The 26,893-nt window shown below is 43.9% G+C and overlaps 1 protein-coding gene across 1 annotated transcript in view; it reads left to right on the top strand.

Moving 5' to 3' along the window:
• Window positions 1-3,637: 3,637 nt before the first annotated feature.
• MINDY3 (MINDY lysine 48 deubiquitinase 3) overlaps window positions 3,638-26,893 on the top strand; it is a 75,201-nt gene continuing 51,945 nt past the window's right edge. The window contains exons 1-11 of the mRNA XM_072154274.1: window positions 3,638-3,731; window positions 5,806-6,015; window positions 6,100-6,179; window positions 6,879-6,939; window positions 7,503-7,670; window positions 12,900-12,951; window positions 15,701-15,815; window positions 17,349-17,422; window positions 17,873-17,952; window positions 22,037-22,107; window positions 25,313-25,393. Coding sequence (XP_072010375.1) covers window positions 5,922-6,015; window positions 6,100-6,179; window positions 6,879-6,939; window positions 7,503-7,670; window positions 12,900-12,951; window positions 15,701-15,815; window positions 17,349-17,422; window positions 17,873-17,952; window positions 22,037-22,107; window positions 25,313-25,393 — 876 coding nt within the window. The 5' untranslated portion in view covers window positions 3,638-3,731; window positions 5,806-5,921. The remainder of the gene's footprint in view (window positions 3,732-5,805; window positions 6,016-6,099; window positions 6,180-6,878; window positions 6,940-7,502; window positions 7,671-12,899; window positions 12,952-15,700; window positions 15,816-17,348; window positions 17,423-17,872; window positions 17,953-22,036; window positions 22,108-25,312; window positions 25,394-26,893) is intronic.

The following is a 26,893-nucleotide window of genomic DNA, read 5'->3' as shown; positions in this document are numbered from 1 at the left end:
GCTGAGCTTTGATTGGTTTCTGTGGGCAACTAGAACAGTTTTATCCCAGACACTTCTGATAAATCTCCCTATGTAACTGCATGTAGTTCTATCACAGGATTATAGATTAGTAGCAGAGTATAGATTATACTATTGTAGTTTTCTTATCATTCTGCGATAATATTCTCATTTTATCTGCCTTATATTTACCATTACTTCATTTTTTCGATGTAGCCAGAACATTGTCCGGATCATAGATGGGATTTCTTCAATTTTAATGTATTTTTTTTCCCAAAAATGGTTGTTTTTAGCTTCAAAACCTGCTACAACAACCTTACCATGTGAACAGAGGCAAATACCAATAAGGGGAAGTTTGCCCATCGGAATTTTAAACGGTAAATAATCTGCATTTGGAAACCGGAATGGTTTATTTAACCCCTTAGGGACATAGCCAAATTATAGCTTATGGCTCACCCCCATTTTTGTAATCCGAAATGCGTCGCTTTATATGGTTATAACTTTAGAACACTTTAACTTACCAAAGTGATTTTGAGATTGTTTTTTAGCCATATGTTGTACTTTGCGTTGGTGGTAAAAATTGATAACGTTTTGATAAATTTTGCGTTTAACAAAAAAAATTATAAAATTGTTAATATTTGGAAAAATTCGTTTCATTTTTAGATTTTCTAAATTATCTCCTTTCTGATAGTTTTACCACCCAAGTTTATAATTAACATTTGCTTTATGTTTCATCATTTTGACAATGTCTGGATAATTTATTTTGATGTCTCGAGACTTACAAATCAAACATCAGTTTTCCAAAATGTCTAGGAGATTTCAGAATTTACTTTTATGGGGGATCATTTTTATTTTAAACGAGCTTTAGAAATTAAAGCACAGAAATTAAATCCTAGGGGTTTCTAACTATGCATTAGAAACCCCTAGGAATCATTCAATTTTCAAGTCTGCACCCCTAAAACTATCATAAATAGCTTTCAGGAAGTTTGTTAACCCTTTGAGATCATGATAGTAATTAAAACACGGTGGAGCTAAAATTTAGAATGGTCTAATTTTGTCAGAAATACATTCATTTAGCCCTAAAATTTACACATTCACAAAAGATAAAAAAAACCATCTTAAAATTTGTTGTGCAATTTATCCCGAGGACAGAGCCCCCCACACGTGGATGTCACTTGTTGTAAGGAGGGCTAGGCATTAGCCAGTTTTTGGCCGCAGTCACACGTACCGCTAGGCGTCCGTTCATAACGCGACGCTAGCGCACAGGGGGAGGTCCTCGGCCCGAACGCAGATGCGTTTCCAGAGAAAGGCATGCGATCGGTTTATCAATCACATGCGTTTCTTAGGAAACGCATGTGCGTACGGGCCGAGGTCCTCCCCCTGTGCGCTAGCGTCGCGTTATGACGGACGCCTAGCGGTACGTGTGACCGCGGCCTTTGTCCTGTAGGATGTTATGCTTTTTAGTTTGTTCATGGCTGCACTTTGTGAGCTATAAAATATTTGTTTTACCGTTAGTGTTACCACGTGGGGGCTTATTTTTTGTTGGATAAGATGCATTTTTCAGCTATACTGTTTTGGAGTCGCTATGCCCTATTGATGAAAATGTATTAACTTTTTGTTTGTGGGGGGATTGTAGAAGAAAACATCAATTCTGTAATTGAATTATCCTTTTTTTTATTGTTTTTTTTTTTTCGTATACATTAAGTGACATGAAATCTTCATTCTACGAGTCAGGGCGATTACAGCGATACCAAATTTTTATAGTTGTGCCTGTGTGTTACATATTTTGTAGAATAAAACCTTATGTTGGGAAAAAAAATCTATAATTTTTGCATCCTTTTTCCAAGCGGCATAAAACTTGTAATTTTTGGGTTAAATAGGTGGTTTGAGCTTGTTTTTTGTGGGACATGTTGTACTTGACAACACCATTCTGATTTTTCGATCACTTTTTATTGCATGGGACAAGACTGGTGAAAATCATAACTTTTGGTGTTTTCTTTTTTTTTTTTTTTTACATTGTTCATTGTATGGATTCAATAATGTTTTTGTTTTATTATACAGGATAACGGCCATATTCACAAATTGGGGCTTATTTACTAAGGGTCTGAATGCCGCACTTTCGTCGGGTTTCCCGAATATTTCCGATTTGCACCGAATTGCCCCAGGGATTGTGTCACATCTGCTCCGGCTTTCACGCGACAAAAATTGGGGTGTGGGGACGTCGGACAACCCGACGGATTTGGAAAAAACGCGGAATTTAAAAAAGAATTTGTGTCGCAAGATCAGCACTTAAATGCACCGGGAAGAAGAAGGTGAACTCCGGCGGACCTCAGCGGAGCAGCAACACCTACTGGTTATCGGGCGATGTTAGTAAATCCCGGCAGACCCGAATCAGCGTCGGACAACGTGCTGCGGGATCGCGACTGGACCGAGTAAGTAAATGTGCCCCATTGTGTTTTAAGATCCAATCGAAAGGCTTACCCCGAGATCACGTTGTGGTAACATTGCATTCCCATCCTGTCTAGCAAATAAGAAGGAAAGCAATAATGGATGGTAGATTTTTTTAAGGGAGCGGTCACACCTACCCCTATAAGTCCGTTTAGAAGCGCAATGAGGGCGCATGGGGGCCCGAACGCATATGTGTTTCTATGGAAATGTCTGATATTGGTCTGATATTGGTTACCGGTCGCATGTGTTTCCATAGAACACAGTAGTCAAAATCCCCCCCAAATTCAGTGTAGATAAGTAACACTTTTTATATCAGGACAAACGATTCAAATACCCAAGACCGACTGATTCTAGACAATTTGCTAACTTGGGAACTGTTTCCCGTATTGTTCTCCTCCCCGCACATAGGGGGTCATTTACTAAGGGCCCGATTCGCGTTTTCCCGACGTGTTACCCGAATATTTCCGATTTGCGCCGCTTGTACATGAATTGCCCCGGGTTTTTGGCGCACGCGATCGGATTGTGGCGCATCGGGGCCGGCATGCGCGCGACAGAAATCGGGGGGGCGTGGCCGAACGAAAACCCGACGTATTCGGAAAAACCGCCGCATTTAAAAACCGAAAATGTGTCGCTTGGGGAGCGCTCACCTTCACCTTCTATGGGATGGTGCATTCCGGGGCCTTAAGATTATTTTCGGCGCTGCAGCGCCACCTGGTGGACGGCGGAGGAACTACCATCTTAAATACCAGCCGGACCCGAATCCTGTGCAGAGAACGCGCCGCTGGATCGCGAATGGGCCGGGTAAGTAAATGTGCCCCATAGACATTACCCTATATCTCGCATGTATGAGGTGTATATAGGGTGTTACTGTGCACGGCGCTGTTCACACATGTCAGTATTATGCACAGTCATTACTTTACATATTTTATTGAGAAATACATAAATTTTGCAATTTCTGAGATTTCTTTTTCTCAAGTAACACGTATTAAGGCCGTGTTCACACCCTGCCAGTAAAACCGCATCTGGTGCAAATTGCTGCGGTTTATTATTACATGTACTTATCACAGAATAATAATAATTTGTAATCTGCACTAAACAACGACCAAGGTGTGAACACAGCCCGGGTCACCACACACTACATATACTGCGGAGTGACAGGCGGGCGTGTAACCATGGAGACAGTCCCGCCTCTCCCTCCTCCGCTCAGTGACTTCCGCTTCCGGTTGCTGGTCCTGAGTCAGTGGAGCCGGGATGTTATCGCTGCGGGAGCGGAGCGGGTGATCCAGGTGCGTGCAGGGGAGGAAGGGACACACTGTACCGGACCCGCTGCTGTGCCAGGGGCTGCAGCTGCTGATGCTAAAGGGGTTACATGGCAGCCATAGCAGGTACACACATCTCTGTGCTGGTTATAGGAGCCCTGGTGTTATGGTGTATGGGAGGAAGCTCCGTGCAGAGGCTTCCTCATGCCATGACTCATGCCAGCCTGAGATGCTGTGTCTGGCTCTGTGCCAGTCCTGATGCCAACAAACAGGTCTGTGGCAGCGCCTGACGCCAACCGGGGCACCAATATCCGTGTAATAATAACTGCCACATCCTGAGGTAAGACCGCATAGCCAGGGCCCCCTGACGAAAGTCAGCACCCCATCAATGTAATTGTATCTAGCCAACCCTGAGGTAATAGCTGTGGCACCCAATACTAGCACCTAGCATGGCATGGGCAGCCCCTGATGCCAGTGAGCATACAGAGAACGTGACGTTAGACATCATAGCCATTGGACTGTGTACTAGCACAGAGCGTCCCATGGGCAACACCTGATGCCATCTAGTGTACCCCTAGCAGTGTTGTTGTAGCTGGCATATCTATGGTAGACCCTAACATAAGACAGCATAACCATGACACCTTCCTCTAGCCCTTAGCATTCCATGGGCAGCTCCTGATGCCAGCCAACGTACCCCTAGCTGTTATTTTAGCTGGCATATCTATGGTAGACCCTGGCGTAATACATCATAGCTGTGGCACTGCGTTCTACCACCTAGCATGCCATGGGAAGTGACGGGTGCCAACCCTCACTGGCATGCTCATGTTTGCCCTAGCATGACTTAAGGCTTCCAAACAGATATATAACAGATGCTTCCCCCCCCCCCCCCCCCGTTGATTTCAATGGACTTGCATTTTGCATCTTCCATCAGACCTTCGTTATTTGATCGGATAATTGGAATTAAAAAAAAAAAAAAGGATAGTGACAAACGAATACGGATACTAACGTGTTTTGTGACGAGATCCACCCACAATCTGCAAACTGTGAGAAATCCGCTGCTAATGCAGGTTGGCGGCGTCTGCCCTGAGGGCGCCCTTGCATATTCAGGGTCTCGCATCAGATTTTTAATGGTTTGAGTTTTGGTTTGAGACAATGAGTGTCGACCTGTCATAGATGTGATGTATGTAATCTGTGTCGTAGAACAGTATCAAAATCCGTTATGATGAACCAGGGACCTTACTCCAGGTGCTGTGATTGTGGTGATCTTGTGTGTTATTCATGGCCTCCGTCCTTCTAAAATCAACTTTTATAATTCTGCTGATGAGCGAGAAGGGGAGGGGGTGTTACTAGAATCCAACATTGTTGTAGCTTTGCAGGCTGTTACACTGTGTAGCATCACTTCCGTCTCCCAGTGTTTGATTACATCGGACAGAGGGAGCAAAGAGCTGCCGTGTAACAGCTTGTGAAGGTACAGTATAGAGGAGCTCTGGTAACACTCTTTTTAGCATAATTTTAAAAGTTGATTTTTAGAAGGAAGGAGGTTGTGGATAACAAATATAAGGAGATTACTCATAGATCCAGGCACCGTGACTGTGGTAATGTCCCTTGTTTATCACGATGGATTTTGATGGAAGATTTCCGTTAACTACTTATAGGCTGGTTTGTTTAATCCATGCACTATAGACAGTAGTTTGGCCATATATCCAGCACTGTGGGGTTGCTACCAGGGGGTCACGGTTTTGTATTGGACTTTGATGCTGCGGGTCCCGATCCCTGCACCATAGGAATATGACCCATGTAGGTTCTGTATTATACATCCTAATCCACACTCTGCAGTGGCAAATTACCTGCGTTACAGATCTTCCTGGTGCAGATCTCGATCCTTGCATCGCATATTGTGATTCTGTACTAAATCTTTGTTATATTTAAGAATTATCCAATATTTTATTGTAGATTCATACATGAATTTTGATCAGTGATTGGATCAGCTGCAGTTCCCTGCTCGGCCAGGTGTCCAGGAGTGGCGCTGTATGAGATGAGCTTCGAAGAAGAAATTGTGGCTTCTTCATTTATAACTGTAATTTTTTTGCTTCTCCCTCAGGTTCTGCTATCCAATTTCTGCTCTTACTGGGACGACGTCCGGGGGTTTCATGTTGGAGGGGGAGAAGCGTCTACAGCATCTTCATCTGAGAGGGAAGAGAAAGTCACGGCAGGACGATGTCGGAGTCTAGTAAAGATCTGGTGAATCTGGTGTGGGGGGAGAAGAACGGCAAAGGTCTGGTGGACGCCATATTCAGCCGCTGGACACAAGGTAGAAGGGGTTTATGTAGAGCGGGAGCCTGAGAGATGAGGGGCTCCGCTGGGTTTATCAGAGCCATTGTTATGTGTCTTTTAGGCTTCGTCTTCAGTGACTCGGAACCAACAGCGTTGGAGCAGTTTGAAGGCGGCCCCTGTGCGGTTATCGCGCCAGTGCAGGTATGTGCAGTAAAAATTGATAGTAAAGACGGCATGGAGAGATTTGCAGCCATACCTGTTTGTGTGTGTTCGGAGCATCAGGACTATGAAATGGTGGCCAGCCTGGACTCCTCACACAGCTGTGCTTTTGGCTCTCTGCATTAGTGATGGAGACAAGAGACCAAATGATCACATTGATTATGTGATCAAGAGGCTTCTGGGGGGTCTTAGGACCCATGTGGGGTGCTGTCTCGGCCTTGCTCGTGTGAGCGGGGCTCTGCGGCGCTGTCTCGGCCTTGCTCGTGTGAGCGGGGCTCTGCGGCGCTGTCTCGGCCTTGCTCGTGTGAGCGGGGCTCTGCGGCGCTGTCTCGGCCTTGCTCGTGTGAGCGGGGCTCTGCGGCGCTGTCTCGGCCTTGCTCGTGTGAGCGGGGCTCTGCGGCGCTGTCTCGGCCTTGCTCGTGTGAGCGGGGCTCTGCGGCGCTGTCTCGGCCTTGCTCGTGTGAGCGGGGCTCTGCGGCGCTGTCTCGGCCTTGCTCGTGTGAGCGGGGCTCTGCGGCGCTGTCTCGGCCTTGCTCGTGTGAGCGGGGCTCTGCGGCGCTGTCTCGCTTGCTTGTGCTCGCACTCAAAATTATTCAGGAAAAACTTGAATGCTTAAGAGAAAGCTGACTGTGAGTTGTATTTCAGCTTCACGTTATTCTTTCTTGTCCTTTATCTCCACAGGCTTTTTTGCTGAAGAATTTGCTTTTTACTTCAGAGAAATGTAACTGGAGAAGCTGTCAAGGTAAATCCCATCGTGGAGTAAATGTGCAGCGCAAGCGTTTAGAATGAACATCCATATACAGCTACACCTGATGTATGGTTTAGATCTTGTACTGCCTGCTCTTCCTGACCGCTGTTCCCCTTCTTTAACTCCCTCTCCAAAAGTTTAGATTAAATAGAATTTCTATAAATGGAGAGCAGTAAGTCCCAGAAGCTTAGTCTCTTCCCAACATAGAATCTCTATGGAGAGGGAAAGTGACTGACCATAGCTAGATCCTCACAAACCATAATATCTCTATGGAGAGGGTGCAGTGAGTCACAGCCGCTAGGTCTCCATCCACCATAGAATCTGTATAGATGGGGAGCAGTGAGTCCCAGCAGCTAAGTGTGACACTGCCGCAGCTCAGCGCTTCTAAAATGAATAAGGCCGGTCTGCAATACCAGACGCAACCACTGGGCAAGCGTGGTGCTATTCTTTCCTATATCCCTAAGTAAACCCTCCTCAATTATTATGATACTTATTAATGTTCTTAATGTATTTGCCACATTTACCCAGCGTCTTCCCTGTCTTGTGATGTTTTGTAGAAGACGAGCAGAAAGACGTCCTGTGTCAAACGCTGAGTGACATCCTGGAGATGGCGAGCATGAATAAGGCCAGCTCGTACTGCCTGGCAACCTGGCACAAGGGGAAGGGAACCCCGCAGCCTGAGAGGGAGCTCCCCGCAGAGAGCAGTCAGCACCAAGAGCAGCCCAGTAAGGATTTACTTGTTACTTGTTTCCATTACCCCTGACATCTCCCTGTCATACAGATCACAGCTGTGGCACATGCTCCTATAGAAGAGGCTTTATTAATGTATACTCTACGTATTATACACACAGAACCTACCCTAGACACATCAGAACAAGTCCGCACAGGATTACAGCCCTTCTATGTTCTACATAGTGAATGCTAAAGGGAACCTGTCACCAGGTTTTGCCCCACAAAACTACTAGTGTCCTATGGTAGATTATAAAATGTCCTTTCTACTGCAGGGGAATTGTCTCTTCAAAATGCTCCCATCTTTGGTTCTGTAGGACCCAGAAGAATCTAATCTTTCAGTTCCTGTCAAGTTTATAGAACTGGATCTTTATCTGCAGCTTCAGATCTGAAAGATGAAATCCTAATCTTTAATATGACACCAGCATGTTACTAGGTGCTATAAACCAGAAGCTATAGAAGCTTCTATAGATAGGGGCTTCTGAAGTGCCACTACCCCTGCAACCACTAAACTTGACTCCTCTCATGTGAAAATGGAATGAGAAGAGTCATATTTGCTTCACTTTGGATGAGATTTTTAAAAATTTTTTTCTTAATATTGGTAAACTGGTGAGATTTCACAGGGAATCCTAGAAAGAAAATGTAATGCCCTCAGGGCACTGGAATTTTAGAAGAGTAAAACCTGGTGACAAGACCTCTAACCACCCCAACCCTCTGCAACTCCTTTTCTAGGTATCGCTCCACTAGTTTTCAGCGTAGTTGGAATTTTTTTTTCTGTAGTTATCAATCACAGCCCCTTTCTAGAAATCTCATCCCTTTTGACTACAAACAAGTTTCTCCAAGTCCTATGGAAATTATCAAATTATCAAAAGTGTCATATTTTACCTGACATGAGTCACTTTTAGAGGTTGTCTTCCAGCGCCCCCTATCTTTGGTTCTATAGCACCTAGAAACGTGCTCCTGATGTCATATCCAGGCTTGTGGATCTGAGGGCTATAGAAGCGGAGGCACTGGCGCTTAGACATACCGTATATACTCGAGTATAAGCCGGGACCCCTAATTAAAACAAATGGTGTACTCGCCTTCTGTCGCCGTCTTTATTTCCAGCTCTGGAACTCTCAGAACCACAAGTCTGATGCAATCTGAAAGATGAGATTTTTATCTTGAAGATGACAAAGCATCTACATAGTGTAGCGCCCATCATATAGACATCAAAAGTGACACTCCAGCCTCTAAAAGTGACTCGTCTCAGGCATAAAATGACTCTTCTCTGCTGATTTTTACAGGTGAGGTATAGAAAGGAGGGGGCTGCTAGTTTAATTGAGTTAAACGACCATGAGCATCACCCAGCTATTTCTACATTCCGCTCCCCCCTCTTTATAACACTTGTCGGTAGTTTTGACTCCTTTTATAGAGTAATTATCTTCTTTAGTACCGATGAAACTTTCATACCTGTCAGATTGTCTTCTGCTCTGATGACTATTCGAGTACAGAGTCTGATATTTGTCATAATTACAGTTTGCACATCAGGACAAGGCATTGTGCCGCTTGACAGTCGATAAGTATTGAGGAAAGGTGATGACGAGCAGAAAACAATAAGGAATTCTCCCCCTTGGTAAAACATCACCGGGGGCGGCAATTACTCCTTTGTAGATCTGTCTTGAAAGAAAACCCGATCACGGTTCATAGGATTACACGACTTAACTTCATTATGAGGCAGAAGTGATGAGTGTACGAACATTCAGCATCTTCGGGGTTAATCCCATCACATTTCTGGCATAACCTCAGGATGACGGATAGAGTTCCAGTTCGCCATCAGTTTTTGTGTAGGTAGTCTGTAAAATATCCCTTCTAGAATTCCTCCTTTATATGTGAAATCTCGCCTGTTTACCTATGAAAATCTCCCCCAAAGTAAAGTGCATATGAGCAGAGAAGGGTCGCATTGTACCTGAGATGAGTCATTTTAGAGGCTGCAGTAACAGCCTATAGTAACTAGAAACATGCCACTGGTGTCCTACTAAAGATCAGGTTTTTATGTTTCAGATCACATCCGGCTTGTGGTTTTGTGAGCTACAGAAGAGATACAGGAAGTTAAAGATTTAGTTTGGGAATATGAGCTGCGAATAAAAGTCCAATTCACGCCTGTGTATCTCGGGTTCTATAGATCACAAAACCAGGTGAAAGATGAGATTTGAGTAACTAGAAACAAAGTTCTGGTGTCATAATAAAGATAAGAATCAGAATCTCCTCTCTTAGATGGTTTTGTGATCTATGGAACCAGAGATGCACTTAAAACATATTTTCTCTTTTTATATATATATATATATATATATATATATATATATATATATCTGCAGCTCACATTACTAACTGTGTCAGCTGCCTATATCTACAGTACTGTACTAGTCACAGAACCACAAGCCTGATGAGATCTGAAAGATGACATGGTTATATTAAAAATGACATCAGAACCATGTTCCTTGTTGCTACAGAACTGTAGATGGGGCGTCGTCTGAATTAATACTCTTCCCTACAGCCTCCAAACCTGACTCCTCTCAAGTAAAAGCTGATGAGTCTTCTCTGCTCTTTTTGCATATCGAGGAGATTTTATTAAATAATTTTTTTTTAGGTAATTTGTAGAAATCCCTTTTACAGGAAATGTTATCAAAGGACATTGGATTGGGATATTTATACATGGGGACCTATTCCCTCATAGACACCACCCAGTATGTCTGGTAGAGCATGTGCTCCAGAAGTCATCTGTGTGTGTGTATATATATATATATATGTATGTATACATACATGGTATGGGAGAAGAGTCCCCACAGTTTGTTCTCCAAGGGATCTCTGAGCCAATTGCAGCACTTTAATTGCAATCACTGTGGCCAGGGATTGGTCGTGTGCACAATGAACACCATGTCGCTACTTCCAAGATGGGAACAGAGGAGTTGGAGCGGTGTGGGTATTTCTCATAATCTTAAATCCCTTTTAAAGGGGTTCTCCACTTTTTTTTTCTATTAAATTGGACCTTTAAAGAGGACCGGTCATCCATAAATCGGGCACTAGGAGCTGCTTACTAAAGTAAGCAGCTCCTAGTGCTTAAACAAACGCTGCAGAGTGATAGCGTTACCGGAACACTGCGGCGGAGTACAATGTAAATGTCGGACCGTTTTCCGAGTGTATTCATGAGGGGGTGGTACGTGGCGCTTCCTCTTCCCCGGTCCACCCCACACGCTCCATAGGCAGGCGGTGACTGCTGCGCGTCCTGCGGCAGTCACCGCCCCTAACCACGGCCCAAACCCGCCCCCTCATTTATACATCGGACCGCTTTGCGAGCGTTCCGACGTTTAAATTGTACTCTGCCGCAGTGTTATATAGTGTTTCCGGTAACGCTATCCTTCTAACACTGCGGCATTTGTTTCAGTACTAGTAAGCAGCTCCTAGCGCCGAAATTATGGGTGACAGGTCCTCTTTAACTATAATTGATATTCGGCAAATAATTGATATTTGTGTAATTAAAATTTCTAAAATGTTCTAATATGCTTTCTTTATCTGTTCTTTAGTTTTCTAGATCTCTGCTTGCTGTCATTCTATAGGAAGCTTCACTGTTTACTACCTGTGGATAAACACCGATCCCTGGTCACGTGATGTCACGCTGGTGCACGGATCATTATATACACCCCTGGTCACGTGATGTCATGCTGGTGCACGGATCATTATGTATACCCCTGGTCACGTGATGTCACGATGGTGCGCGGATCATTATATATACCCCTGGTCACGTGATGGCACGCTGGTGCACGGATCGTTATATACACCCCTGGTCACGTGATGGCACGCTGGTGCACAGATCGTTATATACACCCCTGGTCACGTGATGGCACGCTGGTGCACGGATCATTATATACACCCCTGGTCAAGTGATGTCACGCTGGTGCACGGCTCATTATGTACACCCCTGGTCACGCTGGTGCACGGCTCATTATGTATACCCTTGGTCACGTGATGTCACGCTGGTGCACGGATCGTTATATATACACCCCTGGTCACGTGATGTCACGCTGGTGCACGGATCGTTATATATACACCCCTGGTCACGTGATGTCACGCTGGTGCACGGATCGTTATATATACACCCCTGGTCACGTGATGTCACGCTGGTGCACGGATCGTTATATATACACCCCTGGTCACGTGATGTCACGCTGGTGCACGGCTCGTTATGTATACCCCTGGTCACGTGATGTCACGCTGGTGCACGGCTCGTTATGTATACCCCTGGTCACGTGATGTCACGCTGGTGCACGGATCGTTATATACACCCCTGGTCACGTGATGGCACGCTGGTGCACAGATCGTTATATACACCCCTGGTCACGTGATGGCACGCTGGTGCACGGATCATTATATACACCCCTGGTCAAGTGATGTCACGCTGGTGCACGGCTCATTATGTACACCCCTGGTCACGCTGGTGCACGGCTCATTATGTATACCCTTGGTCACGTGATGTCACGCTGGTGCACGGATCGTTATATATACACCCCTGGTCACGTGATGTCACGCTGGTGCACGGATCGTTATATATACACCCCTGGTCACGTGATGTCACGCTGGTGCACGGATCGTTATATATACACCCCTGGTCACGTGATGTCACGCTGGTGCACGGATCGTTATATATACACCCCTGGTCACGTGATGTCACGCTGGTGCACGGCTCGTTATGTATACCCCTGGTCACGTGATGTCACGCTGGTGCACGGCTCGTTATGTATACCCCTGGTCACGTGATGTCACGCTGGTGCACGGCTCATTATGTATACCCTTGGTCACGTGATGTCACGCTGGTGACATTACAAGCAGTGACATCACATGACCAGGCATAAGTTTTTACCCACAGGAAGTAAACAATGAAGCTTCCTATCGAAGGACAGCAAGCAGAGATCTAGAAAACGGCGAGGAACAGAGACGCAAAGTATTTTGGAAAATTGTGTAACTTTTCATTACACATAGAATATCAATTATTTGATGAAAGTGGAGAAACCCTTTATCTCTTCTAAGCTCCTCAATGCTACAAGTCCCTGATGATGTACATGTATATATATTCCGTATGGCCTTAGACCTCCTCCGTACATGTGGTTTTCTGCTTCTGTCTCTGTAGCTTGTGTCTTATGTTGTCTATGTATATTATTGCTACGCTGAATATTGTCTTTTATGTGTAGCTGCCTTGGCTGCAGAGGAGATGGGCTTTGAGAGATTTCATGCATTGATTCAGTAAGTAAATTGGTGTTTATACCGGTGGTGGTGGTGGGGAGGGGGTCTGTTATTACATGTTATGTGCCTGATGTTTGCTGATGAACCATAAGTACAAGTATTTCCGGGAGGAATAAAGAGGTCCCCAGTATCCATTTCAGTACCAGCTATTGGTGCTAGTACATTAAAACACATAACCCCATTAAAATATAACTTTTAGATGCTGGTGATAATGTTTTTTTTTTCTTCCCTGGATATTCCCGGTCTGTCCAGCTGTTGCCTTGTACCCTTGATGGCCATTTTTGGATTTAAAGGACCTCAATCAACAGATCAAGGATGTAAACCAAGCACACTGACATACTGCTGTGCGCCCCCTCTGACAGGATCTGCTTTACTTTTAGCTTCTTATGCCCCAGTTTGCAAGGGGAAAAAAAGGGGCTTTAATAATTATGCTAATGAGTCAGAGGGGCTTCTTTAATTCCTGGAGCCGCTCAGGCTCATTTGATAATTTTAAAGGCTTTTTTTTTAAAAAAAACGGGGTATAAGAAGCTAAAAGAAGAGCGGACCCTGCCAGAGGGGGCGCACACATTTATGTCGGTGCGCTTGGTTTACAATCCTTGATCTGATAGGTGTCCTTTTAAAGTAGCTGGCCAGAGTTTATCCCCTATACACATGGTAGGTGATAACAATGTAAATGGAGGGGCCCAACTGGTGAGACCCCCCACGATAGAGGGTCCTATGTTTTCTGGAACGTCTTATTGCTCCATTTAGCCTCTATAAAGGTGTTCAGCTATTTCTGACACTCCGATAGACCTGGAATTCATGGGAGCACCCAGATTGTTATCCTCTATACAGGCTGTCCCCAACTTATAGGGACTTGTCCCCAGATTTTACCCCGATTACACTATCAGCTATTTCTACATAAATAATATATTAATACAAATATAATTTTAAAAAATCACCATACAGTACGGAAAATAAAAATAATACATTTTGATTATAATATTCCTAAAAATGTATATAGTGTAAAATATGCAATAAGTGTTATAGAATTAAAATAATATAATTTATTATGATTTTACCTGGAACTGAAGTATTTACAACTTTTGATATACTTATGATATTAATAATGTCATGGGAATAATTCAAATATTAATGACTAATCTTCTCTGTTTACTGTTTTAGGAAAGAAAAGGCTTTAACATTTATGCAAATGAGCCAGAGGGGCTCCAGGCTTAATTGACACCTATGGAACCCGGAGCCCCTTGGGCTCATCTGCATAATTTTAAAAACTTTTTTTTAATGAAAACCAGGGCATAAAAAGCTTAGACAACAGCAGATCTTCCCAGATGGGGCACATGCCAATATGTCAGTGTGCTTGATTTATAATCCTCCATCCTGGTGGTAGATGTCTTTTAAAGGGGTTTTCCCACGAACAAAAGTTTGGCCCTATCCATGGGATTGGGCCCAACTTGCTGATCAGCGGGGGCCTTAGTGATGGGACCCTCACAGATCACGAAAACGAGGGGTCTCCGTTGGACCCCTTGTCGCATGACTGTTCTGCTTCATTAATCTCTATGGAGCTGACGGAGATTGCCGAGCACAGCGCTCAGCAATCTCCGTCGGCTCCATAGAGATTAATGGAGAAGAACGGTCAATTCCGGCCGTAGATAGGGCCTAACTTTTGTTTGTGGGAAAACCCCTTTAATGACGATGATCCCATCATGTATAAGCCACATCTGTACATCATTACACTGGTCAGTAATTACTTAGTACACATTTAGGGTGATGTCAGACATGGCGTTTTTAGGCCTTTTGTGGGCCATTTTTAGTTAGTGCGTTTTCAGATTGTAAAAAACCCATCCGTTATTTAAAAACACATGCGGTTTTTGAAACTGCATTCAGTTTTGTCCTTTTTTAATTCCGCAAATTTGGAAAACCGGACAAAAACGGATGGGTTTTTTAACGCATGTGTTTTTTACAATCTGAAAGCGCACTAACTAAAAACGGCCTAAAAACGCCATGTCTGACATCACCCTTAGGAGCTTCTGTAGGAGACTTTATTTGCTCCTAAATGAGGCATTCAGGGTGTGGGGATGTGGCAGATTGCTGAACTATATGTAGGACTTCAATTGTCACTGGAATTATAATCGCTGTAGTCATGGCTTGGACAGGATTGATGTGAACATCCTGATCTATTTGTTATTTTCCGCTTGAAAATCCGACCCACCCGTTCAAAAAAGTTAGATATGTGATTTGTCGCCTACTTGCCAAGGGGGCGGAACCATTTAATTTTACTCAGGGGTGTGTCTGTGTTCTGTAAAGAAAAGGTTAACGCCCCCCTGACTGCTATGAGTTAAATCACATACCGACTCCCCTTTTTTTTTTTTTTTTTTTTTGTTTTTTTTTTTTTTTTTTCCTTTTTTGGATTCAGACCCTTGAGATATGTACAGGGTTTAGTATTTGGAGAAAAGTCCTCCTTAAAGGGATTGTTTTATGTGAAGCAATCCCTTTAATACGGCAGCCACTGCTTTGATCATACGATTGCCCCTGGGAGTGTAAAATAAATCAAGTAATTGGATGAGTGATCTGACTTTTCTTTAGGAGGGTAAACGACGGCCCCTTGTGGGCATCGTGTTTGTCGCCTTCCATCTAACGTAAATGTCCGTCAGGTCCAGGAGGGAATTTATTGGCGACACTTTTGTTGGATTCGGTACATGTTCTGGAGTCTCATTTTGGACAACTGTTCATTTGTGATCTGTTTCCATAGAAAAAGAACATTCCAAAGTTTTGCTGACCTGAAGGCGGCTCTATGGGACGAGTATTCTGTGTGGAGGAACAGGTTTGGGGTGCTGCTCTTCCTGTACTCTGTCATTCTCACCAAGGTTTGTATCTGATACACCCCATCGCTGTCCTTTTATTAGCTTTTGAATCTTACACTATTCGTTGAAGTCTTCCCAAGCAGCTCAGTAGTGGCCATGGTCTTCCTTTCTCTTATCTTGGCACAAGAATTGTGCCTACAGTGCACTGCCCTTGCTTCCAATTGTGGTTTACTCCTGATGAAGCGCAGGCTAATCCAATCACAATCTGGGGGAAATCTACCATCAGAATCCATCACGATAAACCAGGGACAATTGGGGTACATTCACACGGCCGTCTAGGGGGATGTATATGCGGCCGCAAATTTGCGGCCGCATATACATCCCCATAGACGGCAATGGGGGCCGGTGGTGGTACGGTGCCACACATGGAAAAGATAGAGTATGCTCTTTCCCTGGGTATTCAACCGTGTGCTGCTGTTCTCTATGGAGGGAGGAGGGGTCACCTCCACCAGCGCACAGCAGTATGTCTGAATGTACCCTTACTCATAGATGCAGGAACTGTGACTGTGGTACTATTCTAATATGTTACCCATGGCCTTCTTCCTTATAAAATAAACTTTTTTAAATAATGCTAATGATCCATGAGTACTTTTGGAGACATTACCAGAGCCACACCATCTTGTAGATTCACAGGCTTTTACACTGTGCAGGAGCACTTCCTCCTCCCCTTGCTTCGTCACTTTCTTTTGTGTAATGTCACACAGTAAGAAGGGGGAAAAGTGCACCGGCCTGTGAAGCCGGAGGGGCTCTCGTAACACCCCCATTAGCCTTTATTTATTAGTGGCTCATTAGTATAATTTTAATGGTTGATTTTAGAGGAAGGAGGTCATAGATAAGAAATATAAAGAGTTTCCCTGGTTTACTGCTTGTTCTTAAAGATCCATGGCCTCTTTCCTTATAGAATCAATTTTAACATTATTCTGAGTATGTTGGACTCTGTTGCTTTAGTTTCACAGGCTGTTACACTGTGGAGGAGCACGTCCCCCGCCGACTGTTAGATTACAGAAAGTGGGAGGAGGAGGCTCCTGCACAGTGTAACAGCCTGTTTATGTACAGCATGGAGGGACTCTGGTAACGCCCTCCCTCACCCCAGAGCCTTTCTGACTCCTTATCTTAATTGTAAAAGTAAATTGTTAGAAGGAAGGAGGCCATGGCTAACAAATATAAAGATATTATTAGTCCCGGTGCCTGGATCTATGAGTAATGTCCTTGCTTTATCAGGATGGATTGTGATGGTAGATTTCCTATGGAAGTCCGAGACTGTGAAAAGGTCTCGCTGATGTCTTTACCTTTTTCCTCCATAGTGAATATTTATTAGTGGGGAAGGGGGGTTATATTGTGGATTTGTCCATAGTAAGTGAATTATAGTTGAGCTGCAGTAACGTAGCTTGGCCACTAGAGTGAGATTGGAGCTTTATCTTTATTAAAGTGAGTGTTCCCAGTGAGCACCAGTAGAAATTTTGGCCGCTGGCTGATATTTCAACCCCTAAATCTCACTTATTTCCATTATCTTCTGTGTCTCTCTGTTTTTACCAGGGAATTGAAAATGTTAAAAATGAAATTGAAGATGCCGAAGAGCCTTTGATTGACCCTGTCTATGGGCACGGCAGGTAAGGGGAATGTGGATTATGCATGCAGTAGCACAGTGTGGCCACTACAGGGTGTAAGGAGCTGTCTGCTTCCCAAAAAAGACGGCTTATTGTCCTATAAATCCATGTTTACTTTGCATGGACTCGTTTTAGATGTTGATTAGTAATTGTTCCTGGAGAGATGTGTCATCATACCTTCCACCTTCTATATGCTACCAGTAGCTGCAGGACTGTGAAATGTATCATTATATTCTGGGATTGTTGCTTCTCCAGGTTCCCTAGGGCCATGTCCTCACACTGCTGTGCTCTGGGAGCTCTGCTTTGCGTAATATTTGCAGACGTTTTCTGGTTAAATACTGTAGCATTCACTTGGAGCAGAGGGGGTATAATGTGGAGCAGCTGAACAGTATTTATAATTCTTTTATATTTTCAGGCAGCATTGAAGTTTGATTATTTCTGTTTTTCTTCTAGCCAAAGTTTGATAAATCTCCTGCTGACGGGACATGCAGTCTCCAATGTGTGGGATGGGGACCGGGAATGCTCAGGAATGAGTAAGTTACATCATTATATTATATGTCAATGTTTTTAGCCATTATGTAACGCTGGAGGAAACTTCTCATGACAAATGATCCAGACACTGGGGGTGGGGGGGAGGTGCTGAGGGAGCAGTGGGGAAGGAATTGTGAGTGCGTAATCTTCTTTTATTTGTTTTCCATGGCCTCCTTCATTAAAATTATGCTAATGAGCCTGAGAGGCTCCTCCGTGCGGTAGCTTCATAGGCTGTTACACTGTCTTCCCCTCCCCATGCAGCCTCAATACTTCTACCTCTGCCTGATAAAGTTATCTGGGTGGGTCTTTCAGTCTGAATAGCTTTATCGTTTTTACCGTGAACTGTTCTACAGCCCCTCCTCTCTGCTCTGAGTGGCTGTTCTAACTATCCAACCAAAATCCTACTACAGCTCTTACGCATAGCAAAGGGGAGGGGCTTTGGAGCAGCACAGAGTAGAGAGCTGATAGGACCCGCCCAGAGCTGGATTATAACTTCACTACTAATAACACACACAAAGTTATGGCTACACAGACATCCAGGGACAAGTGCTGACAGGTTCCCTTTAAATTATGGAGATTTTTTAAATTTTTTTGAAAGAAATACAGCTATCGTTGATTTGGTTTCTATGGATAACAATGAATGTCATGAGTATCCTACCTTTACTGTCCTGCAGCGCTGCACTTATCCTCCAGGTGGCAGTAAAGCTCCATCCCCTTGTTAATAAGGACCCCTATAGATGGCTGCCGGCCCCTACGCAGACTTTTATAGGTCTGGAAAACGAGGCTGAATCCTATTCCATCAGATAAAGCTCCTCCGTCTGTTTTCCACTGTTATTAATTTTTTTATTTTATTTAATTTTTTTTCTTTTATGTCCTAATGAAGCTGAAGTATAGCCTTCTCCAGGGGCGGAGGAGATAGGGCGGACACCCCATGACAATCAAAATTAGTTTTGAGGACAGTGGCCACAGATGAGGTCAAGGAGGGGGGGGGGTGCCTGCTGCACAGAAAGTCCTTAAAATAATAATGTACTGATAATCGCAGGAAAGAAAACTGCTAGTAATGGGGATTCTGCCATTGTTTGGCATGTTTTACTAGACACGTGTATGATGCCATGTAGAAGAGTCACAGGGGCGTGGCCTCTCTGGTTGTAGGCGTGACTTCAGTTGCAAGACCCTACTCCAAAATTTTGCAACCCGTTTTGCCATAAACTGGGCCAATTACGAATACTAGATGTAAAGTTGGGTTAGAGGGTCTTAAAGGGGTGTTTCCATAAAGGACCTCTATAGACATAAATGAAGGCAAGTCTGCAGTGGAGTCTAAAATGTGTCCTGTAGGGATGGTGTGGAGAACAGGGCGGAGAATGGGGAACTGGAGGCATGACGGCGTACGAGACGTTTTAGTAATAATCCTTGATCCATTAAAGCACAAAATTTTGAAATTCCAATTGTCACTGGGGCAAAAAAATTTTTTTGTCTGGAGCTACAATTATAAAATATACAGTTTCGACTTGCATACAGATTCAACTTAAGAACAAACCTCCGGACCCTATCCTATATGTAACCCGAGGACTGTCTGTATATGACACGGGATACCCGTTATTTATCAACTTTTATATTATGAGAATGAGAATGGGTGTTACCAGAGCTCTCCAGTGCTGCAGCTCCACAGACTGTTACATTGTGCACTGCCCCCTCCATACCCCTGATTGCTGAGCGGGAGACAGATTAACAACCTGTGAAGCCACAGCATGGAGGCGTTCTGGTAATGTAAGGTCAGAGATAATCTGACTCATTAGCATAATTTTCAAAGTTGATTTTAGAAGGAAAGAGACCATGGATAACAAATATGATAAGATTAGCACAGTCCCGGTGCCTGGATCTATGAGTAATGTCCCTGGTTTATCAGTATGGATTTTCAAATACTAAACTTTATTCCATAGCAGCCACCAGGGGGAGCTCTCTTCATACATGTTTGCTAATTTGTGTACTACTTGTTACTTCTATCCTCGGCCACAATGCATATGATCCTATGGCGGTGAGCTGGGTGTTTGGAGCCCTGTACAAGATCAGAATCGCGACTTCCCAGCGGATAGATGATAATAACAAGTGCAGATACATTTACTTATTTATTCCACACTGTTTTATACATTACAGGATTTTTTTTTTTTCTCGTCTACTTGGAACCGACTTTCCCAGACGTGTATTTGAGGCATGACCGTATATAAATAGTTGTCTCCGCTCCAGCTCCTTCCACCCACACATTGCACCAAACATCCAGCAGTTGTGTAGTTCAGAGTTTGCTCCGCAGTAGTATTGTATAGTATGGACAGTAGAGCAGTCAGTATGCTTTAGTATATTGTAAGACGGTATAGTAGTAATTTCGGGAGCAATATGCCTCAAATTATGAATGCGGAATCGGGAGGTGTCGATGATTGCAGTGCGGCTCCGAAGGCTGTGAGACGCTATCGGGACATCCGACTCTTTGTCATGTAAAGTTGAAGCATCAATGACAAAAACACCTTTATTAAGTCTTATCTGCAGTGGCCGGATAACTGCATTGCAGCTGCCATACATATTAGTAGAAGCCGCAGTTACACAGCTATATTGAGAATGGCGCTGTTCTACTAGGTTTGTTGTGAGTTGATACCAGAGGTGTTACATCCTCTTTGATCTAAGATTGATCACCTATTTTATGCAGTCAGAAACCCCTTCCTAAGAATAGGCACTAGGGATGAATCGATAGATGAGGGTCCTACTATACAAACCACCTCTGAAGGGTATAAAGCACCAAGACTGTAATTCCTGGAAGCGCCACTAAGTTTAGTGTCCGGGACGATGGACCGATAGAGACAATTGAAGAAGCAGAATCAAGACCCCCCTTACTGATAAGATTACCACAGTCACGGTGCCTGGATCTATATTTGTTATCCATGGCCTTCTTCCTTCTAAAATCGACTTTTAAAATTACGTGAATGAGCAAAAAGTGCTCTAATAGGAATTACCAAAGCCCCTTAGTGCTGTAGCTCCACAGACTGTTACACTGTGCAGGAGCACTTCCCCCTTCCACTGTGCACTTCCACTTTTACAATTATGCTAATACGCATCATTAGCATAATTTGAAATGTTGATTGTAGAAGGATAACAAATATAAGAAGATTCCCACAGTCCCGGTGCCTGGATGTATGAGCAATGTTCCTGGTTTATCAAATGGATTTTAATGGTAGATTTACTTTAAAGGGAACCTACCACCACAAATCTACCTATAAAGGTAGATCGGGTGGTAGGTGGATCAATGGGACGTGAGGAGAGCCCTTTTAAGGGCTAATCCTCACGTCCCTGCACTTTTTTAGTAACTTTTATTTGACTTTTATGCTAATTTTATTATGCGGCTACGGGGGCGTGGAGTAGCCGCATCGGAGGTTACATGGCGCGGCTCCACGCCCCGGTAGCCACTTTACCCCTCCTACTCACCATCTTCGGCGCGCAGCTACAAGCCCTCGTCCGACGATCCTGCAGTCTCCGGCTTCGGAGCAGTGACCGCACAGGCCTGCTATTCTGCGCAGACTGCAGGATCGTCGGATGAGGGCACGCAGCTACGAGCAGCTGCGCGCCGAAGATGGTGAGTAGGAGGAGAAGAGAGGCTACCGGGGCGTGGAGTAGCCGCCTCGTGTAACCTCAGATGCGGCTACTCCACGCCCCAGTATTATCATAAAATTACCATAAAAGTCAAATAAAAATTACTAAAAAAGTGCGGGGACGTGAGGATTAGCCCTTAAAAGGGCTATCCTCACGTCCCATTGATCCACCTACCACCCGATCTACCTTTTATAGGTATATTTGTGGTGGTAGGTTCCCTTTAAGCGCTATCTGTAGTATTGTGGCCGTTGTACTTGCTGCAAGCAGAGCTCCCATTAAAGTCCATGCAATGAGCCCGGACGGCCACTGCACTAGGGGTGTAATTCTCTACTTGTAGCTTTTTACGGCAGCACCACTGTGGTCGGTGGGTTGGGTCGGCGGGTGGGGTCGGCTTCACCAATTAAAGCCCCTGACATATGTAATAGTGAAGTTTCTCTTCTTCCTCCTCAGAGCTGCTGGGTATTCACAGTCAGGCGCATGTAGGATTTCTGACGCTAATGGAGTCCCTGCGGTATTGTAAGGTAAGCCCCTCCCCCATTACTGGCCCCTCCTCTTTGTACATTAGGAGACCTGAGCGCTGTCAGAGCAGGATCTGATGTGATGGAGGGGCTGTTCCTGTATTCTGTATGTAGTATCCCGCCTGTCAGGTGATCGGCCAGATGTTGGATTCTGGTTCGGCCGGGACATCGCTCTTCCTTTCTGCTACTAAATTAGAATCTCATTAGCTGCATGAGGAATGGTCTGTGTTCTGTAACCACCAGGGGATATACTCACATTATAGGGGGCAGTGACCATAGAAGACAAGACGGCGGATATTTTATTCCAGATTAAGGGATGAACTAGCAGTTCTTATGTTCACTTTACATGTGCTTCTTAAAGGGGCTCATCACTAAAGACTTATATCCCTTTTATGGGGATAAAATATAGGATATCTGGGACCTTTGTTGATTGGTAGAAGGGGAGACTCCCTTAGATGTTGCTGATTGAGCAGGACTTGAGGGATCAAACATCCCTTTAAGGGGTTGTCCATTCACAACCGGTTATCCCCTATCTATTAGATTATCTGCAGATCGTGGGGGTCCCAATAGTGGGATCAAGAGGATATCGGTCCATTGTACCCCCCGAAATGAAGCCGGTGGTTGGACATACTTGGTGCTGCTCCATTCACTGTCTATGGCACTGAAGCAAGTGCTTCTCTCCACTATATACGTCATCTATAGATGAAGAGGGCAACGTGTGTATGTGTGACCACCTGCTCTGGTGATTTGGGGTACTGCATACAATTGTTTTTGTGACAGGTGGGGTTACCACTATAGGGACCCCCCTCTCCTCCAAATCAACAGGTTATTCCCAATCCTGTCAATAGGGGAATCTTTGTGACTGGACAAGCCCTTTAAGTCCCATAAGAAGTCCATGGAGCGTTGGATGTTCTCATTGATATCACTAGTTCCCGCAGTCAGAACCCAAACCATCAGATGTTGGACTACAGATGGGGTATAAATGCCTTTAAAGAGGAACCCATCACTACCCCCTGACCCGTCCTTCTCCGAAAATACTTGTAAAATATCTTTTCTGGAGAAACTTTTCTAGAAACTCTTGTCCTGTTTCCCCTGTTATTCCTCCTGGTAATATTTTGAAGAAACAGACAACTTAGTGTTATCATACACTTTGACAAAGGGGTGTGTCCACTGCGCTGTGTTTGCTTTGATTGGGTAACTTCAGAAGGCTCCTCATAGAGTAACACCCACTTTTCTGATGTAAGTGCTTAGAAATTGGGAAACAGGGGATTGGTCCAGTCATCTGAAGCTTAAAGGTAGCAAAATAGCTGTCAAGGAAAAAGAAAACCCATTTGGAAACAGTTTCTTGCTGACCGACGAATCGGGTCGCTTCTTCTATTTTCAAAATGGCCTCTGAAGAATGAGATCCACCCTCTGGTTCCCATTAGGGAACGTCTCCCCAGTTGTAATGGTGTCGGCACCTACCGCTTCACACGACCTGTGATACATGACAGGTTTCTCTTCCCAAGCCTATAAATGGAGAGGAATTTCCTTGTTTAAAATTCTTCTATTTTCCTTGCGTACACCATCCGAGGAGACCTCGCCACCTTCCAGGGGCTGGGAAGCCGGAGTCCTGACAGAAAACATTCCCCTCTTTATACGCCTGTTTATGCTTTTATGACTTTGATGATGTTTTCAAGTTTTATAGAGGAGTTAAAAATAGTCGTGCGGTGGCGGAGGGCGAGGAGGAAGCCTCTGATCTGCCACTAGAATGTGGATCTCCGAGGGGGAAAGGGCACTAATGCAGGGGACAGGATCGCCACAAGGTTAAATCCTAGTGTAAACTAGAACATGCCATACAAACACAGCAGAAGTAAACATCACTTAAAGGGGTATTGCCTCCCGTGTGGGGTTTTCTACTGTGATCTTGATAAGAGATCCTCAGGATAAGGTGATTGATATCAGAAAAGTGGGATCTGACACCTGCCTCTTCCCATAAAAAAAACACAGTTCTGCAATAACAATAGTGCAGATAATACTTGTAAACTTTGTAATATACTTTATAAAATTAAACCTGTTTTTATCCATCCTTTTTCCTCGCTTTATCAGTTTTTTTTGTTATCAGGGTGTATACTTTTTTTTTCTGTCCTGTATCCATTGACATCTGATAGATAAGGAGAAGCTGATAAAGTTTGTTTGACTTAATGCATTGCAGAGTTAAGTTGTGCCTTCATGATGCAGATGTTACACTTAGAAGAACAAAAACATTTGTTCAATAAAGTATTCTACTTTTTCCCTCTTTTATTTTCAGCAATGATGGATGAGGGGAAGCTGATGACTTGGCTCCTTACAGACGGCCACTTAAAAACTGTCCCTAGTTAGCGGCGCCTCCGTAGAGCCGTCACTGCCCTGTTAGCCATAGTCCAAATGATAATATTACGCTTTGTAATGTACTTTTGTTAAAAATATGGGAGGGAAAAAGAAGGAAAAAAACATTTATTTAATAATGTGTGTTAATCGGCTTTGTCTTCTATCCAGTGAGAGATGAGATAAGGAGAAGCTGATAAAGTTTCTAATGACAGAACTCCTTACAGAAAGTTGTCATTTATCTGGACTGTCTGGTCTTAATAGAAACAGTCCCCAGATACTCTTGCCTCCTTCTCCACTTGTCTCCTTGCTGTGGCCGTCTCCTTTCACTATAAAGATATTCTTACAGTATACATACTTAATAGCCATAAAGGTTGACACTTGATGACCCTTTCCTACAAGCCCCACCATCCATTGCATGTACTTTTTTTTTTTTTTTTTAATTGGTTGGTTCCCATTTTTCTTATTGCTGTGGCCGTCTATCACCTTAGTGAAAATCTTACAGTATACTTTAATAGCCCTAAAAGTTCATACTTGATGGCAGTTTCCTACAAGCCCCTCCATGCCTTGCAGTACCTCCTTCTATTTGGCGCTTCTATTCTTATCCCCTTATCTCCTCTTACCTTATTGATAATTACTTGATATGCACTTTCTTACAAGACTGACTGCCCCCAGATCCAGGCAACTCTTACTGCTAACATAAGGGGAATTCTTATAAATTATATACAACTTATTTCCACCTTACTGCCATAGCAATACCTTATTTTTATACTTTCCTGCGTTGACCTTGTGAATGCTGTGTATTACATGACGATGTGTAGTGTCCTCAATTAATGATCTATTTGTGCATTTATTATTTTAGGTAGGAAATTTCTTGAAGTCTCCTAAATGCCCCATCTGGGTAATCGGCAGCGAGACACATCTCACGGTGTTTTTTACCCAGGTAAGAAATATCACAGCCAGCACCTGAATTGCTCAAAGTTTGGAATTTGATTCCTCTTTTTGGCTTACTCAAAAGAAAATGGTACTTTTACCATTTTTACTGTCGTCTCGATAAATCATGACATGCCGGTAGAGTTGGACTTTATCCCAAAATGCTTGTATTGTTCTATGGAAAGCGGAAAGCATTCATATTTTTGTGCAAATAAATGTTTGGATCCTCTCATTCTGCTGAGCCTCGTGTGCGAAAGTGGAAGGGATCAGATGGTTCACACTTAATGGGGGTTTCCTACAATCCCCTTAATGCCTTGCACGTAGCACCTCCTGATTATCCATCTATACCTGTCCCATTGCTGTGGCAGTCGATAGATATTCTTAAATTATACTAAAAAGCCCTATAGATTCACACTTAATGGGCAGTTTCCTACAAGCCCCTCAATGCCTTGCGTGTATCTTTCGGATTGGTTCTTCCCCACTTGTCTCACTGCCCTGGCAGTCTCCTTTCACCTTTTTATAGATATTCTTACAGTATATTTAGTAGCCCTAAATGGCCCTTGATGGCAATTTCCTACAAGCCCCTCCATGCCTTGCACGTACTTTCTTCTGTTTTGTCTGTTCCTACCTTTTCATTGCTCTGGCAGTCTCCATTCACTTTTTATAGATATTCTTACCTTATACTTAATAGCCCTAAAAGTTAATACTTGATGGCAGTTTCCTACAAACCCCTCCATGCCTTGCATGTACCTCCTTCTGATTGGCCCTTCTATACTTATTCCATTGCTGTGGCAGTCTCCTCTTGCCTTATTGATATTCTTATAGTAAACACAATAGCCCAAAAGGTTCACACCTAGTTACTTTCCTACAAGACCCTCAATGCCCCCAGTTCCAGGCAACTCTTACTGCTAACGTAAAGGGGATTCTCAAAAATTATATTATACACCATACTGCCATAGCAATACTGTAATAATACTGCATTATTACGTCTGTAATGTATCAGAAGTACAGTTTTGTAAAATGCTGAGATACCAAGGATTTTTAGTGTTATCTATGTCCCGGCTTCCCACCACGAGCTGCGTCCCCTCTTCTGTCGGCAGGATGATTGATGACAGATCATTCTCGTGCAGGAGTTTTCCCTCTCCCTGTCCTCAGACATAGATGGCACTGAATGATGGCGACTTCAGGCCCTCTCACCTCATAACCTCAGCGGGAGTTTCTCTTCTTGTGACCCCTGTAATCCCTCCCTCCTAATACTTAATACTATGGGAAACGCTAATAAGACGCAGGACAGATGTGACCTCACCGCAAGATAAATGGCTGCAGGGAATCCATTGCTGGTTCCCTCGCATGTCAGGATCTGGGGAAAAAAAACTTTAATGCAAAAAATGTATATTATTTTTGGACTCTTTTGTAACTTGCAGGGTCAGTCTTGGGCTGTATATTTAAAGAAACATTGCTAACTTTGTAAAAACAAAAATTTTTTTAAACACAAATGTATCGTATGAGC

Source organism: Engystomops pustulosus, chromosome 5, assembly GCF_040894005.1.
Source record: "Engystomops pustulosus chromosome 5, aEngPut4.maternal, whole genome shotgun sequence".
NCBI classification, from domain to species: Eukaryota; Metazoa; Chordata; class Amphibia; order Anura; family Leptodactylidae; genus Engystomops; species Engystomops pustulosus.
Note: the sequence above shows the minus strand (reverse complement) of the source record. Positions and strands in the feature narration are given on the sequence as shown.